At 43.5% G+C, this 15,000-nt stretch overlaps 1 protein-coding gene across 4 annotated transcripts in view; it reads right to left on the reverse strand.

Moving 5' to 3' along the window:
• LOC123508394 (protein Wnt-2b-A-like) overlaps positions 1-15,000 on the reverse strand; it is a 37,144-nt gene that overhangs the window by 1,664 nt on the left and 20,480 nt on the right. For 2 of the 4 annotated variants that reach the window (XM_045262112.1, XM_045262111.1), the window contains exons 3-6: positions 4,702-4,937; positions 4,419-4,537; positions 2,703-2,864; positions 744-1,008 (exon numbers count right to left, since the gene is read on the reverse strand). In XM_045262112.1, the coding sequence (XP_045118047.1) occupies positions 744-1,008; positions 2,703-2,864; positions 4,419-4,537; positions 4,702-4,937 (782 nt within the window). The remainder of the gene's footprint in view (positions 1-743; positions 1,009-2,702; positions 2,865-4,418; positions 4,538-4,701; positions 4,938-15,000) is intronic. The other 2 variants (XM_045262113.1, XM_045262115.1) reach the window with 2 other exon arrangements.

A 15,000-nucleotide genomic window follows, 5' to 3' on the forward strand; every position in this document is an offset into this window, starting at 1 on the left:
CCTCACTCCCTCTTCCCTCCCTTCCCCCAACCCTACCCATCCTACCCATCTCCCTCCATTACCTCTCCTCTGTCCTGCTCTCGCTCTAACAACTGTCCGCCCAACCTTTTCTTACACACACACACACACACACACACTCTCTCTCTCTCTCTCTCTCTCTCTCTCTCTCTCTCTCTCTCTCTCTCTCTCTATCTATCTATCTATCTACCTATCTCTATCTATTTATATATCTACTATCTCTCTCTCTCTCTCTCTCTCTCTCTCTCTCTCTCTCTCTCTCTCTCTCTCTCTCTCTCTCTCTCTCTCTCTCTCTCTCTCTCTCTCTCTCTCTCTCTATCTATCTATCTCTGTCTATCTATCTATCTATCTATCTCTATCTATTTATCTACTATCTATCTCTCTCTCTCTCTCTCTCTCTCTCTCTCTCTCTCTCTCTCTCTCTCTCTCTCTCTCTCTCTCTCTCTCTCTCTCTCTCTATATATATATATATATATATATATATATATATATATATATATATATATATATATCTCTCTCTCTCTCTCTCTCTCTATATCTCTCTCTCTCTCTCTATCTATCTATCTATCTATCTATCTATCTATATATATCTATCTCTCTCTCTCTCTCTCTCTCTCTCTCTCTCTCTCTCTCTCTCTCTCTCTCTCTCTCTCTCTCTCTCTCTCTCTCTCTCTACACCCCATACACCCTTCAAAGCATCCTTAGCCACGTCCTTCGTCACTTACCGTAGGAGGAGTCAGCGAGGCAGTAGTCAGGCGAGGACTCCAAATATACCAGGTCCTTCTTTCTAGGGGCCTCATGTTCCCCAAACCGAGGCACAAGTCCTTCGCCGCTCGGTAACATGCTCACCTCTGTCGCCTCATCGTAACGCCCCTTCAGCCACCGTGCAGTTGCTCCGAAGGGCGCCAGTGTTTGCCAGCAGGTTCTGACGGTGCAGGAGCCAGATACCCCGTGGCACTTGCACTCCAGACGCATCTTCTTTCGCACCCCCTGCAGGAGAGAAGGGACGAGATGGTGAAGCGAGACTAGGTGTGGTTAGGTTACGACGGCCATATTCAGAAACGCCTTGCCTTTTCACCACGCCAATTTTTTCAAGTCCCCCTTTTTTCTTATTTATACCATGTGGGCTTTTCACGGGAATTTATGGGCTAAAAGGAGTGCTCTTTTGGGGTACCTCCTATCTCAAATTGCCGTTGCCCGAGTGAGGAAGCCCAACCTACACTCGGACCGTGGACAGGATTCGAACCCGTGCGCTTGGAGACCCCTCGGACACATGGTTCACTGTACCACGGCGACCCCTATACCTTAAGACAACTAGATGGGTTCTCAAGACGGTTTCTCCTTATGGTCAATTAGAAATCTTGGTAATCCATCACCAAAAACCATAAGAATACTGACTAGAATACTGACTGCTCCCACACCTGCAGTCCAGACGAAAACTTAACACGCCAAAACTTGAAACCCGAATACTAAAACCAAACCATCTAAACCAGTTAACGAGATACGATAACACCTAACAAACAAACTATTACCGGTAGTTACATTTTAACAAACTACAGTGAAGTTATCATTACACCATTAAAAACATGAGTATCTTCAATTACACCTTCTGGAAACTGTCGTGGTGAGAGTGCAAAGCGTTTCTGAATAGGCCTATGAATGTGGAGGTTTGTTGTGGTGTTGGGAGGGAAAGGGTGTTTTGAAAAGGGAAGGGGATAGGTAATGTGTTGACCTATTCTTTCTTTTCTTCCTTCTTCTTTTTCTTTTTTTTCTTCTTCTTCTTCTTCTTCTTCTTCTTCTTCTTCTTCTTCTTCTTCTTCTTCTTCTTCTTCTTCTTCTTCTTCTTCTTCTTCTTCTTCTTCTTCTTCTACTACTACTACTACTACTACTACTACTACTACCACAATTTCTCCTCCTCCTCCTCCTCCTCCTCCTCCTCAAACACATCTTCCTTAGCTACCTAAAGAAATGGAGGTATAAAAGTGAAGAGATTTTATAATGGGAAAGGCTAGCTAGAGAGTGAATTGACCTCCTCCTCCTCCTCCTCCTCCTCCTCCTCCTCATCATCATCATCATCATCATCAGACACATCTTCCTCACCTAAAGAAATCAAAGTGTAGCAAAGAAGTAGATAGTGTTTTTTGAAGGATTACTGAAGGATAAGCCAGCAGCAGCAAGTCTGTAGGTCCCTGCGAGGCTGTTAGGATACCACTCGAGCCTCAGCGTGGAAAGATGCGCCAGTGAAGGGAAAGGAGGGAGGAGAGGGAAGGTATAGTGTGTTGACCTCCTCCTTCCTCCTCCTCCTCCTCCTCCTCCTCCTCCTCCTCCTCCTCCTCTGTATCCTCATCATCATCATAATCATAAGCATCCCTCATTTTCCTCCTTTCTCCCATCCTTCAACTCTCCCTCCTCCCTTCTCTCCCTCCCTCCTCTCTTCCCTCCCTCCCTCCTATCTTCTCTCCCTCCAACTCTGTCCCTCCCTCCCTCTCTCGCTCATTTCCACGCTCCTCACTCTTCATTAGGACACTATTTCGTCCCTCCTCTTCCTCCTCCTCCTCTTTCTTTTTCCTCAATGCCTAATCTTCCTCACTGTGGTTAATCTCTGGTTTTATCTACGTGTTTGGCCTCGTTTCTCCTCTCTCTCTCTCTCTCTCTCTCTCTCTCTCTCTCTCTCTCTCACCCACCTTCCTGCCGGCGCGGTTGTTGTGGAGGTTCATAAGGGCCCGGGAATCTCTCTGGCCTCGGTCCCTCGCGTCTATGAATTTCCTGGCGAAGGCGGTGCCGTAGCGAATGTTGTCGGAACACCCGCCCCACGTAAACTGCCCCGTCCAGTCCCTGTCGATCCCCTGCCGCGGGTATGCAAGGGTGGAGGTGTGAGAGGCTGGGATTGCATGGAGATTGGGTGTAAGTGTGGTGTAGATGGGAGACAAGGTGTTGTGAGGGTGTGGTAGGGTGATTGTAGGGTGTAAGGTAACGTGTGGTAGAGTAGGATTGTTTAAAGTAGGGTGTGTGTGTTTGTAGGGGTGTGGTAGGGTGTGGTAACGGTGTGATAGGGTGTGGTAGGGTATGGTAGGGTCTGTGTGTGTTTGTAGGGATGTGGCAGGGTGTAGTAGAGTAGAACTGGTAGAAGAAGAGTGTGTGTGTGTGTGTTTGTGTGTGTGTTGTGTGTGTGTGTGTGTGTTTGTAGGGGTATGGCAGGATGTGGTAAAGTGTGGTAGAGTGTGGCAGGGTGAAAAGTAAGGTGTGTGTGTGTGTGTGTGTGTGTGTGTGTGTGTGTGTGTGTGTGTGTGTGTGTGTGTGTGTGTGTGTGTGTGTGTGTTAGCGCGTTTTGGGTATAGACGTGTGATTAGGATAAGACAGGGAACATTTTTAAAACACCTCACAGTTTTTGGCGTTTTCTCTTTTTACTCCCAGAAACCCAAAAATTGCAACCTCTTTTTCTTTTTCTCTCTTTCACAGTGTTGCGATGTGTTGCCTTTTAATATTCCTGCTTTAGGGGAACCAAGAATAGAATTATGTAGTTTGATTAAGATTTTGTAAGTTACGCGTGAGGAAACAGTACTCGCTCCAATGCTTTTATGCTCATTCCAATGCTTCTAATGCTCCAAAGCTGAAAGATAATGGTCTCTCTAATGCTTCTAAGACTCAAAATTGAAAGATAATGCTCGCTTTAATGCTCTCAAGGCTCACAGTGTAAAGAAAATGCTCTCAAGTATAAAGATAATGTTCGCTCTAGTACTCTCAAGGCTCACTTTATCACTTCTAAGATTCAGATTTCAAAGATAATACTTGCTTTGATGATCCGAGACTCAAAATTTAATGTTTCCAAGTCTTGTAATGTAAATATAATGCTCGTTATAATGCTCCAAGGCTCAAAGTTGAAAGATAATGTTCCTTCTAATGCTGCTAAGACTCAAAACTGAAAGATAATGCTCGCTCTGATATCTCCAAGTCTCAAGTTGAAAGAAGTACCACCCGCTCGAATTTTCTCAACGCTCATAGTGAAAGATAATGCTCGCTCTAATGTTTCCAAGGCTCACAGTTGAAAGACAGTATATGTTCTAATTATTTAAGACTCATAGTTGAAAGATAATCCTCGCTTTAATCCCTTGAGCACCATGACGCGTTTCCATATTCATTCTGCTTATTATTTGGTGATTTTATACAGCTTCAGAAACTTATGGGGATTAAACTAGTGAAGACTCCGGCCATTAATCTTCTGACCTCCATAGACCTTCCCTAATGTCAATAAAATGGTCTGATCGTATACAAATTTCAAGGTTAAAATGTGTAACAGTACTGAAGGGTTAATGGTTTTAAGGGTCAAAGCTACACGGTCTTGTCTCTTTAGAACTCGGCGCGGTGGTCTCAGTGAAAGTGGCGAGGTCAGCGGCACTCACCTTCTTGGTCAGGTCACAGGCGCAGTTGGTGATGGCGCCGCGACTGCAGGCCCGGGTCACGGCGTGCACCACCCCGGCACTGTTGATGGAGTACACGAAGGCAGACTCCCGCGTGCCTGCTAGGGTCAAAGGTCAGGTCAGGTCAGGTCACACACACACACACACAACATCTTTCCAAACACTCCCACGAACACAAATCGTCCTTCCACACACACACACACACACACACACACACACACACACACACACACACACACACACACACACACACACACACACTTACTCTTCAAGACGTGCCTGCCGAAGACTGAGGCATCGCGGGGTATCGTGGAGCAGTTCCAGCGGGCGTCTTGGAACTGTTTCTGGCAGTGACGCACCCCCTGCACAGCGCCCTCCGTCACCGCCATCATCGCGTCCGGGTGTCTGTTGCAGAGGACTCGCTGGCGCCGCACGAGACCCGGGATGTTCTTGCAGTGAACCCGCGTAGATGTGTAGGAGGCGCTAAGCTGTGACATGAACCTGCAGGAATAGAGGAGAAGCGCTGACGGAGGCGTTGAAGGGGAATAATAGGAAATGTTGTTGTTTTGGGGTTGTGTGTGTGTTTGTGTGGTTATTAAGTAATGCATTTTTAGCCCCTCTGTCTACCTTTTGACGTGAACCTGCAGGAGTAAAGGAGACACGCTGACGGAGGCGGTGAAGGAAATAGGAAATGTTTTTAGCATGTGTGTGTTTGTGCAGTTATTAGAATATGTCCTTTTTGTCTCTCTTTTTACCTATGAATGTGAACCTGCAGGACTAGAAGAGACACGCTGACGAAGGCGGTGAAGGGAAATAATAGGAAATGTTGTTGTTTGGCTTGTGTTTGTGTGGTGACTCGCTGCATCTATTACCTTCCGTCTTTTTTTTATCTGCCTGACGGAGACGCTGAAGGTGGGACAGTGGTGGGTTATGAGATTCGTGTGTGTTCGTTTGTTTGTGGTTAATGGTGCTTGTATCTGTCTATTTGTCTGTCTGTCTGTCTGTCTGTCTATCTATCTACACGTCTATGTATCTATGTATCTCTATATTCATCTGTCTGTCTGTCTGTCTGTCTGTCTGTCTGTCTGTCTACCCGTCTATGTATCTATATATCTGTGTATTCATTTGTCTGTCCGTCTGTCTGTGTGTCTATTCATTTATCCATCTTTATATCTATGTATCTATCTGTCTTTTAGTCTGTCTGTCTGTTTGTCTGTCAGTGAATGGTGAGCAGTGAAAATACGATGCTTTTGGTGATGAAGATGGTGATGAAATGGTGTGAATTGGTGACAACTAGATAGATGATGATGATGATGATGATGATGATGATGATGATGATGATGGTGACTGAATGGTGAAGTGGAGAACAGGGGATGATAAAAGGATGACAATAGGTGGATGAGAAGGAAAGGTGGTGGATGAGAAGGGGCAGGGTAGCGTGGATAGGGCAGAGTGGATGATAGTGAAGTGTGGTGGTGATGTGGATGCAAGTGGAGGTGGGTGAGGTGTGTGGGTGTGGAGCAACAAAGGGGTGAACTTACACGAACGAGACTTGTCCGTTTGAACTTAATGAGACCAAGTTGTGGAATTATAATTGGGATAACCGGTATACTCTCTCTCTCTCTCTCTCTCTCTCTCTCTCTCTCTCTCTCTCTCTCTCTCTCTCTCTCTCTCTCTCTCTCTCCACTAAAATTACTTAATTCTCTTCCTGTTTCGACAGAGAGAGAGAGAGAGAGAGAGAGAGAGAGAGAGAGAGAGAGTTTATTGGGTGTGTTTTGGGATGATCAGTTGACGGGTTTTCAATGATTTCAACATGTCTTCCTCCTCCTCCTCCTCCTCCTCCTCCTCCTCCTCCTCCTCCTCCTCCTCTTCCTCCTCCCTTCTTCAATGTTCCTTTCACACTCGTTCGCCTTAGAAGAAGTACAGCTGATTACACACACACACACACACACACACACACACACACACACACACACACACACACACACACACACACACACACACACACACATTTTAATATCCTCACTTTATCGTAACTATTTTGCCACCGCCACCACGAGAGAGAGAGAGAGAGAGAGAGAGAGAGAGAGAGAGAGAGAGAGAGAGAGAGAGAGAGAGAGGGAAGGGGGCGGCGGTACCCTGAATAGAGGCTTCCCTTACACTCCCCTCCCTCATCCTGGTGGTGGGAGGAAGGGAGGGGGAGGGAGAGAGGAGGGAGAGAAAATGGGGAGAGGGAGGGAGAGAAATATGAGATGGGGGCGGAGGAATTAAGGTGTATGATTACCTCTCTCTTCCTCTCCTCCTCCTCCTCTCCCTCCGATTGTCCTCAGCTCCTCCCACTGTCTCCTCCTCCTCCTCCTCCTCCTCCTCCTCCTCCTCCTCCTCCTGGATGAAAAGGGCATAAGGCGAATGGCAGCATTGTGTGTGTGTGTGTGTGAGAGAGAGAGAGAGAGAGAGAGAGAGAGAGAGAGAGAGAGAGAGAGAGAGAGGTAGATAGATAGACAGATAAATAGATAAATTGAGAGAGAGAGAGAGAGAGAGAGAGAGAGAGAGAGAGAGAGAGAGAGAGAGAGAGAGAGGGTAGATAGATAGACAGATAAATAGATAGAGAAAGAGAGAGAGAGAGAGAGAGAGAGAGAGAGAGAGAGAGAGAGAGAGAGAGAGAGAGAGAGAGAGAGAGAGAGAGATAATTTACTAAACTGCATATCTCATCCAAAGAAACCGAAAAAGGAGTGATATTTTAGAGAAACTACCAGAGAAAGAGAGAGAGAGAGAGAGAGAGAGAGAGAGAGAGACCACCACCACCAACCAACCATCACGTCGCCGTAGTTTGAAAGGTAGTCACTCAGGGAACGTAACGAGAGTAGATGAACAAAGTGGCAGGTGAGGGCATGCATCAGGCGGACAGGTGAATCAAAAAGGTGAGTGGTGGCAGGTACAGGTGAGGCAACGTGGGGCCAATTACCTGGAATCACTCACCTCAATTTGGTTCAGAATAGCGAAGGAGATTGGTTTTGAAGCTTCAGTATGTAGAAAAGCACACACACACACACACACACACACACACACACCTGTTCTCTTTTGTATACTAAGTTTTTTTTTGTGTATTTTTATCGTTTGTCATTTTTATTTATTTCTTTTTATCTTTTTTTTGTCGTTTTTTCCTCTTTTCCTTTCATTATTTATTCTTTTTTATCTTTTTTTACATTCTTTCTCTTCTTTCTCTCTAATCTTTTTTCCTTTTTTTTTTCTCTTCTTTTTCTCTTCGCTTCTTGTCTTATTCACTTTCCTTCCTTCTTTTTTTATTTCCTTTCCTCTCCTCTTAATTTTTCGTTCTCATTTTCTTTTCTTTACCTTCTTTCTTTCCTTTTCGTATTTTTTCTTATTCATTTTCCTCCTCAATCTTTTTTCTCTCCCCCGTCCTTTTTTTTTCCCTTCTCCATCTCTCCCCGCTTTTGTCTTCATTTTCAAACATGTCTCATATCAAAATGTTTCCTCCCCCTTTTCCTCTTTTGTTCCCTTATTCGGTCCTTTCTTCATTCCCCTCTATCTTATCTCCCATCTCATCTTCTTCCCCCTCCTCTCTTTTCCCTTCACTTTATCTCAAAATATAGTCTCTTCCTCCTCCTTTCTCTTTTTTCTCTTCTCCCTTGACTTCATTTCATCTCCGTTCGCAAAGGAGTATCTCTAAAATGCACTGGTAAACTGAGAGTGTGTGTAAGGAATTGAGTGTGTTTATTTACATACCTTGCACTTTTACTTGTATTTCTTAAACTGTTCAATACGCAGCGCTCCTTTGAGAAACCTGAGGGATTGAATATAAAGGCTCGTTCGTCTATTTGTAAACATTTCGCTGCTTCGCCCATCTCTCAGACAGGCTGTGGTGGTTTATAGGGCTCCGGAGGGTGTGTTGTTATGTATTCCAGTGATTTCGTTTATTTTCTTCAATTTGTGAGGATGCGGTCGAGGTTATTGGAGCTCTGAAGGGTGTTTGAATGATTTTTGGGTTGTTTTGTATAGATTTGGTATTTTCAGAGTGTTTTTGGGTTTTTTACTTTGCTTTTGGAATTTATGAGGATACGGTGGAGGTTATTAGAGTTTTCAAGGGTGTTTAAATGATTTTCGTGGTTGTCTTATATAGATTTGGTATTTTCAGAGTGTTTTCTTGGTTTTTACTTTGTTTTGAAAGGTGTTTTCATTAGTGATTTTGTTTATTGTCTTCTTTTAAGAGGGAGGTATCGAGGCATTTGCTCCCTAATTTTGGCTGACGCTTTTCCTATTAGTAGAGAGCCAGCACTCAAGTGGACCTTTTTTTTTTTTTTGTCTTTCCTTTTTTTTTATGCCCTTGGCTGGCCCTCTTCCCTACGTAAAAAAAGAATTATGAGCATACGGTCGAGGTTATTGGAGTTTTGAAGAGTGTTTGTATGATTTCACCGATTGTTTTATAAGAATTTATATTTTCTGAAAGTTTTTTTGGGGGTTTTACTCTCTCTCTCTCTCTCTCTCTCTCTCTCTCTCTCTCTCTCTCTCTCTCTCTCTCTCTCTCTCTCTCTCTCTCTCTCTGTTTTATAAGAATTTGTATTTTCAGAAAGTTTTTTTGGGGTTTTTACTTGTTTTTGGAATTTGTGAGATGAGGTTATTGAATTTTTTAACTGTTTTTTCATTCCTTCGGTGATTTTTTTTTTTCAGAGTTCTTAGATTTTTACTTGATTTTAAAGTGTTTTAGGATAATTCCATATTTTTCAGAATTTATGAGGATATGGTGGAACATTATTGGAATTTTGAAGTGCTTTAAATGAAATGGAGTTTTCAAGAGTGTTTTCAAGAGCTACCGATAATTGAACAGGAACTGAGCATTTTCATTACACTCCTTTCATTTTATCAGGCTGGAGTTTTCTAGAGTGTGTTGATGATTGTAGTGATAACTCAACAAACGCTCTACATCGTCAGTATCAGGTTAATATTCTCAAACACTTCTATGCTTCACTTCCACTATTTCAAAGGGCTGGATTTAAATTTGCGTGCGTTTTTAAGGTGTTTTACTGTTCTAGAGGCAGATTGACAAGATTTCTACATTATCAACTGGAAAATATTTTGAAAACCTCGCTAACCATCTCTGTGGCCCTGGAAAATAGACGTGGTGAGAGAGCAAAGAAAAGCCCTGACCAGTCACCTCTGCGGCGTTTAGAAGCAGCATTAGTGAGAAAACAAAGCCTTATGAACAAGCACATTTGCCTTCACTCCCCGTCACACCAAGTCTTTATAAAGCAGATCAGAAATTTTAGATCGATTTTTTCTCACTTCCTAACGGTGATAATAGAAAAGTGTTTACGTTCATCTTTTTTTTCTCTCTAAACTACAAAATTTTAAGTCTGAAGTAGTAGAGGGGAAGCATACAGAACATTTATATAACAGTCAAAGAAATGCAGTTACTCACACACCAGACTTCGAAATAATAGCAAACTGGAGTTAAAATTAAACATTACATCGACGCACTGTTCCTGTGAAGCCAAGACAAAAAAGAAATCCAACCTGTACACCATCTTTAAACCCTTTCATTACTGAGACTCGTTTTCACCTTGAATTTCGTTTGCGACTAGACGATTTTACTTACACTAGAAAGACTCTATGGACATCAAAAGAATAATAGCCACAGTCTTTACTATTCTAACCCCAACATATGTTTCGAAACCGTATCAAATCACCAAATAGTAACAAGAATGAATACGAAAACGCGTCCTGGTACTGAAGAGATTAAACTATCACCCGAACACAGCCACACCTGTTAACCGGAGCCATTCACACCTGGGCCTGGCTGCGTGTGAGAATAGCCGAGCCCTTGTGATGGCGTGGCGGGGCGTGGTAGTGGCGGGGCGCTAAGGACCGGATATGAAGATGTTGCAGAGAAGACTTGGTTCAATTGTAGTTATTTGTGTCTTGTGTGTGGGGGATAAGAGGATCAGGAGAGGGAGAGGGGTAGTAAGGATAAGGGGGAGGATAAGAGAGTTGGCTGAGAATGTCTGTCTGTGTGTGTGTGTGTGTGTGTGTGTGTGTGAGGGAGTGTAGCCGTGTTGACATCAATCACTGTTGTTTTTGTTGTTTTTTTGTTGTTTATCTTCTCGCTGGAGTTGCATATCACTTCTGCTTGATGGATGAGGAACAGGTTTTTACTGAGGCACCCTGACTGCTGCCTTGATAGTAGTAGTAGTAGTAGTAGTAGTAGTAGTAGTAGTAGTAGTAGTAATAGTAGTGCTTATTGGTAGACACGTAATAGAAAGATAAATGAAAAAAAAGTCTATAATATCTTTCACCGTGCAGTATTTTGTTGTTGTTGTTGTTGTTGTTGTTGTTGTTGTTGTTGTTGTTGTTGTTGAGGGCTGTGCATCACCGGGACATGACAGGAGTGTAGTTAGTGTGGAATTAAAACCCACCACCGTCACCCGCCTAGAGTTAATTTAATATATCCTTCCTCCTCCTCCTCCTCCTCCCTCCTCCTCCTCCTCCTCCTCCTCCTCCTCCTCTTCCATCTTTCTCATCACTTTTTTTTCTTATCTCCATCTCTTTGTCCTCCATCTCATCCTCCTTTTCTTATTCCTTCTCTTCTTCTTTCTCCTCCTCCTCCTCCTCCTCCTCCTCCTCCTCCTCCTCCTCCTCCTCCTCCTCCTCTATGCTCCTTTTTATCTACTTTTTTCTTTTTATCCCTCCCACACATAGAACAACAACAACAATAACAACAACAACAAAGAAGAAGAGGAAGAAGAAAGACAAAGAAAGAGGGAAAAAAATGCAGAAACAGAGAGAGAGAGAGAGAGAGAGAGAGAGAGAGAGAGAGAGAGAGAGAGAGAGAGACTGAAAGCAAAAAGAAAAAAAAAAGAGTAAAAAAAGGAAGAGGAAATACCCCCCCTAATCCATCCACCCCCATCCTTCACCTCTCCCTCCAATCCTACCCACCCCATCCTACCCACCCCATCTTATCCACCCTCCTACCCACCTCACCCTCCACCCCTCCTTCCTCCCTCCTATCCTACCCACCCAATCCTATCCACCCCTCCTCCCATCCTACCCCCCTAAAACGCAACAGCTCTTCTCATATCCTATCATCTCCTATGCAAATGCGCGGCGGATTGTCGGAACGCACCGTAAACCACAATTTAATTACGTGTCATTACCTCACTTGAGCGGGGCGGCCAGTGTGATCAGCGGGCGGTGGTGGGCGGGGTGGGCGGGAGAGTGGGGGTGTTGCTGGGTTGGTGGGAAGGTGGGCGGGGATAGTTCTGTGGTGGTGGGGTGAGGTTTGAAGGTAGGGGGATGCTAACTAATTCACCCCACCTACTCCCGTCCACTCCTGCCCATCCCCGTGCATCCTCCGCCCACCCATCTCCCACCCACCCACCTCCCGCTTATCCTCCCTCCGTCTGTTCTGGCTCGTCTGTGTGTTCGTGTGTTCGTGTTTGTGTGTTCGTATGTTCGTGTTTGTTTGTTCGTGTGTTCGTGTGTTCGTGAGTTCGTGTGTTCGTTCGTTATTCGTTCTGCTCTTCCTTTTTTTTTTATTCTCTGCTCTCTCTCTCTCTCTCTCTCTCTCTCTCTCTCTCTCTCTCTCTCTCTCTCTCTCTCTCTCTCTCTCTCTCTCTCTCTCTCTCTCTCTCTCTCTCTCTCTCTCTCTCTCTCTCTCTCTCTCAAGATTATATAGAGCGTACACAGGAAAAAAAGTCCACTGCTGTTTGTTCTTCTAATATGGAAAGAAGAAGAGGAAGAAGAATAAGATTAGACTAGATTATACTAAACACCAACCATTTTTTCCTCTTTATGTTCCCTCGTGGTTCCAACGTGCCAAGAGGAAGAAGAGGAAGAAGAACAAGATTAGATAGACTGCACAAAATATTCACCTCTTCCTTTTTTGTCTTAACCCTTTTTCTTATTCATTCTGGTTACTATTTAGAGACTTTATACTCCTTCAGAAACTTATGTGGGGGATTAAAATAGTAAAGACTGTGGCTATTAATCTCTTGACCTCCATAGACCCTTCCTAATGCAAATAAAATCGTCTGATCATACCCAAAAAAGGATTCACTTGTATTTGTTCCTTGTTTGTGTTCTATCGTGCTTTTAATATGGCAAGAAGAAGAATTTAAATTGCACGAACGATTCTCCCTTCATTTGTTCCTCATTTGTATCCTATCGTCTTTTTAATAGGAAGAGAGAAAGAAGAGGGAGAAAGAGAACATAGATTGCAAAAAAAAAAAAAAAAAAAAATTAATCACCTATTTGTTCTTTGTTTGTGTTCTATCGTGCTTCTAATATGCCGTAGGAAGTTAAATTGCACGAAAGATTCACCTCTATTTGTTCTTTGTTTGTGTTCTATTGTGTTTTTGATATGGCGAGACGAAGAAGAAGAAGAAGAAGAAGAAAGAAGAAGAGAGAAGACAAACTGCACAAAAAATTCATCTCTATTTGTTTTTCGTTTGTGTTCTACTGTGTTTTTAATATGGAGAGATAAAGAAGAAGAAGAAGAAGAAGAATAAGAAGAAGAAGAAGAAGAAGAAGAAGAAGAAGAAGAAGAACAAGAAGAAAGAGAGGATGAAGATAAGTTGGATTGCATTAAAGATTCGCTTCTATTTTGTTCCTCGTTTGTATTCTATCGTCTTTTGATATGGATAAGGAAGAAGGAGAAGAAGAAGAAGAAGAAGAAGAAGAAGAAGAAGAAGAAGAAGAAGAAGAAGAAGAAAAAAAGAAGAAGGAGAGGATAAGACAGACAGCACAAACGATTCACCTTTATTTGTTCCTCTTTTGTGTTCTATCGTGCTTTTAATATGGAGAGAGAGAGAGAGAGAGAGAGAGAGAGAGAGAGAGAGAGAGAGAGAGAGAGAGAGAGAGAAGACAGATTGCACGAAAGACTCACCGCGTTCCTCATTTGTGTTCTATCGTGTTTTAATACGGCGAGAGAAGAAGAAGAAGAAGAAGAAGAAGAAGAAGGGAGAAGGAGAAGATAAAGATAAGTTTAGATTACACAAACGATTCACTTCTCTTTGCTCTTCGTTTGTGTTCTACCATGCTTCTGATATGGCGTGAACAGGGACCATCAATCTCACTTTTACGCCTCGGCTCTTGTTCTCGGCTCTCCTCCTTGCTGGAATCCCCGGAGGCTTTCAAAAACACTTCCAATTGCCACCCATTAACCCACCAGCGGTCCGGTATTGCCTTCACGGATGCTTCACCAGTACAAACACACACGAGCGGGGATAAAGGATATAAACTACATCAACTACATGAACCACCAGTATCCACCCTCACAACTAAGCTATAAAATACTTGCGAATGTTGTAATCAAGCGCATTTACCTCCTCCTCTGCAGGTCCAAGCCGCGATAGTCACTCAGGTATAACTCTCGCTCTCTTGATTCTAAGGTTCACTCGGGGGGGGAGGGAATGTGATGCTCCTTTGTGAGTGTGGAAGCTTGCCATGAGCGCTGCATTTCGTATCTCATCGCTGGGGGGTTCTTAATATACACGTCAACAAGTCCTTCTCACCGCTAATTTCCTGGGACAAAACCACTCACCTCGGCGACTCCACTAGGACTTGGAAGGTATTATAATGGTGATAATACGTAATATTTAACCGACTTTTTGATTCCCTCCCCGCTTGTATTGGAAAGAGACATCGAAAGAGACACATATCAGATTTTAACCCCTCCTCCTACTCCTCTTGCCCTTCTTAATACTCCTACGAAGATTGAGAAGCTGGACTGGCGAGGAGGAGGAAGATGAAGGAGGGATATTCAGTCGAGAGAGAGAGAGAGAGAGAGAGAGAGAGAGAGAGAGAGAGAGAGAGATAATGTGTGTGTGTGGAGCTGAGGGAGGATTGAAAGATGGAACGAAAGAGACACATACCGGCATAAAATTCCTCCTCCTTCTCTTCTTCCTTCTCTTCCTACTCCTACGAAGATTGAGATGCTGCACTGGTGAGGAAGATAAGAGAGGAGAGAGAAAGAAGAGAGAGAGAGAGAGAGAGAGAGAGAGAGAGAGAGAGAGAGAGAGAGAGAGATTGAAGGATAGGACGAAAGAGACACACAAACTTAATTCCTTCTCTTACTCCTCTTCCTCTTCTTCCTACTACTATGAAGATTGAGATACTGCACTGGAGAGGAGAAAGATGAAGGAGGGATATTCATTCGAGAGAGAGAGAGAGAGATTGGGGGGGGGATTGAAGGATGGGCAGGATTGCAGGATTGAGCAGCAAGAAGACCGGATCCTTGAGTTTCCACTGGTACATTTGTGAAGTTGGTTTGGTGGTTTGGTGTGCGAGTGTTTGATGGTTTGCTGGGTTACTGGTTCGCCTCGCCTCGCTTTCTTTTTGCTTCTCTTTCTCTTCTATCTCCTCGTTCTCTTCCGTTGCTGTTTTAATTAATGGTTTACTTGCATCTTCTCCCACTTGTTTATCTTCTATCTCCATCTTTCTTCTTTTTAGTGCTCTTTTGCTGGGTTTTTTATTTCTCTTCTTTTTTTTCTCTCTTATTTTATCTTCTCTTCTCGTGTTTATCGTTTTTTGTTCTTATTCTATTGTTATT

The sequence above is a fragment of the Portunus trituberculatus genome, chromosome 24 (assembly GCF_017591435.1).
Source record: "Portunus trituberculatus isolate SZX2019 chromosome 24, ASM1759143v1, whole genome shotgun sequence".
Taxonomy (NCBI): Eukaryota; Metazoa; Arthropoda; class Malacostraca; order Decapoda; family Portunidae; genus Portunus; species Portunus trituberculatus.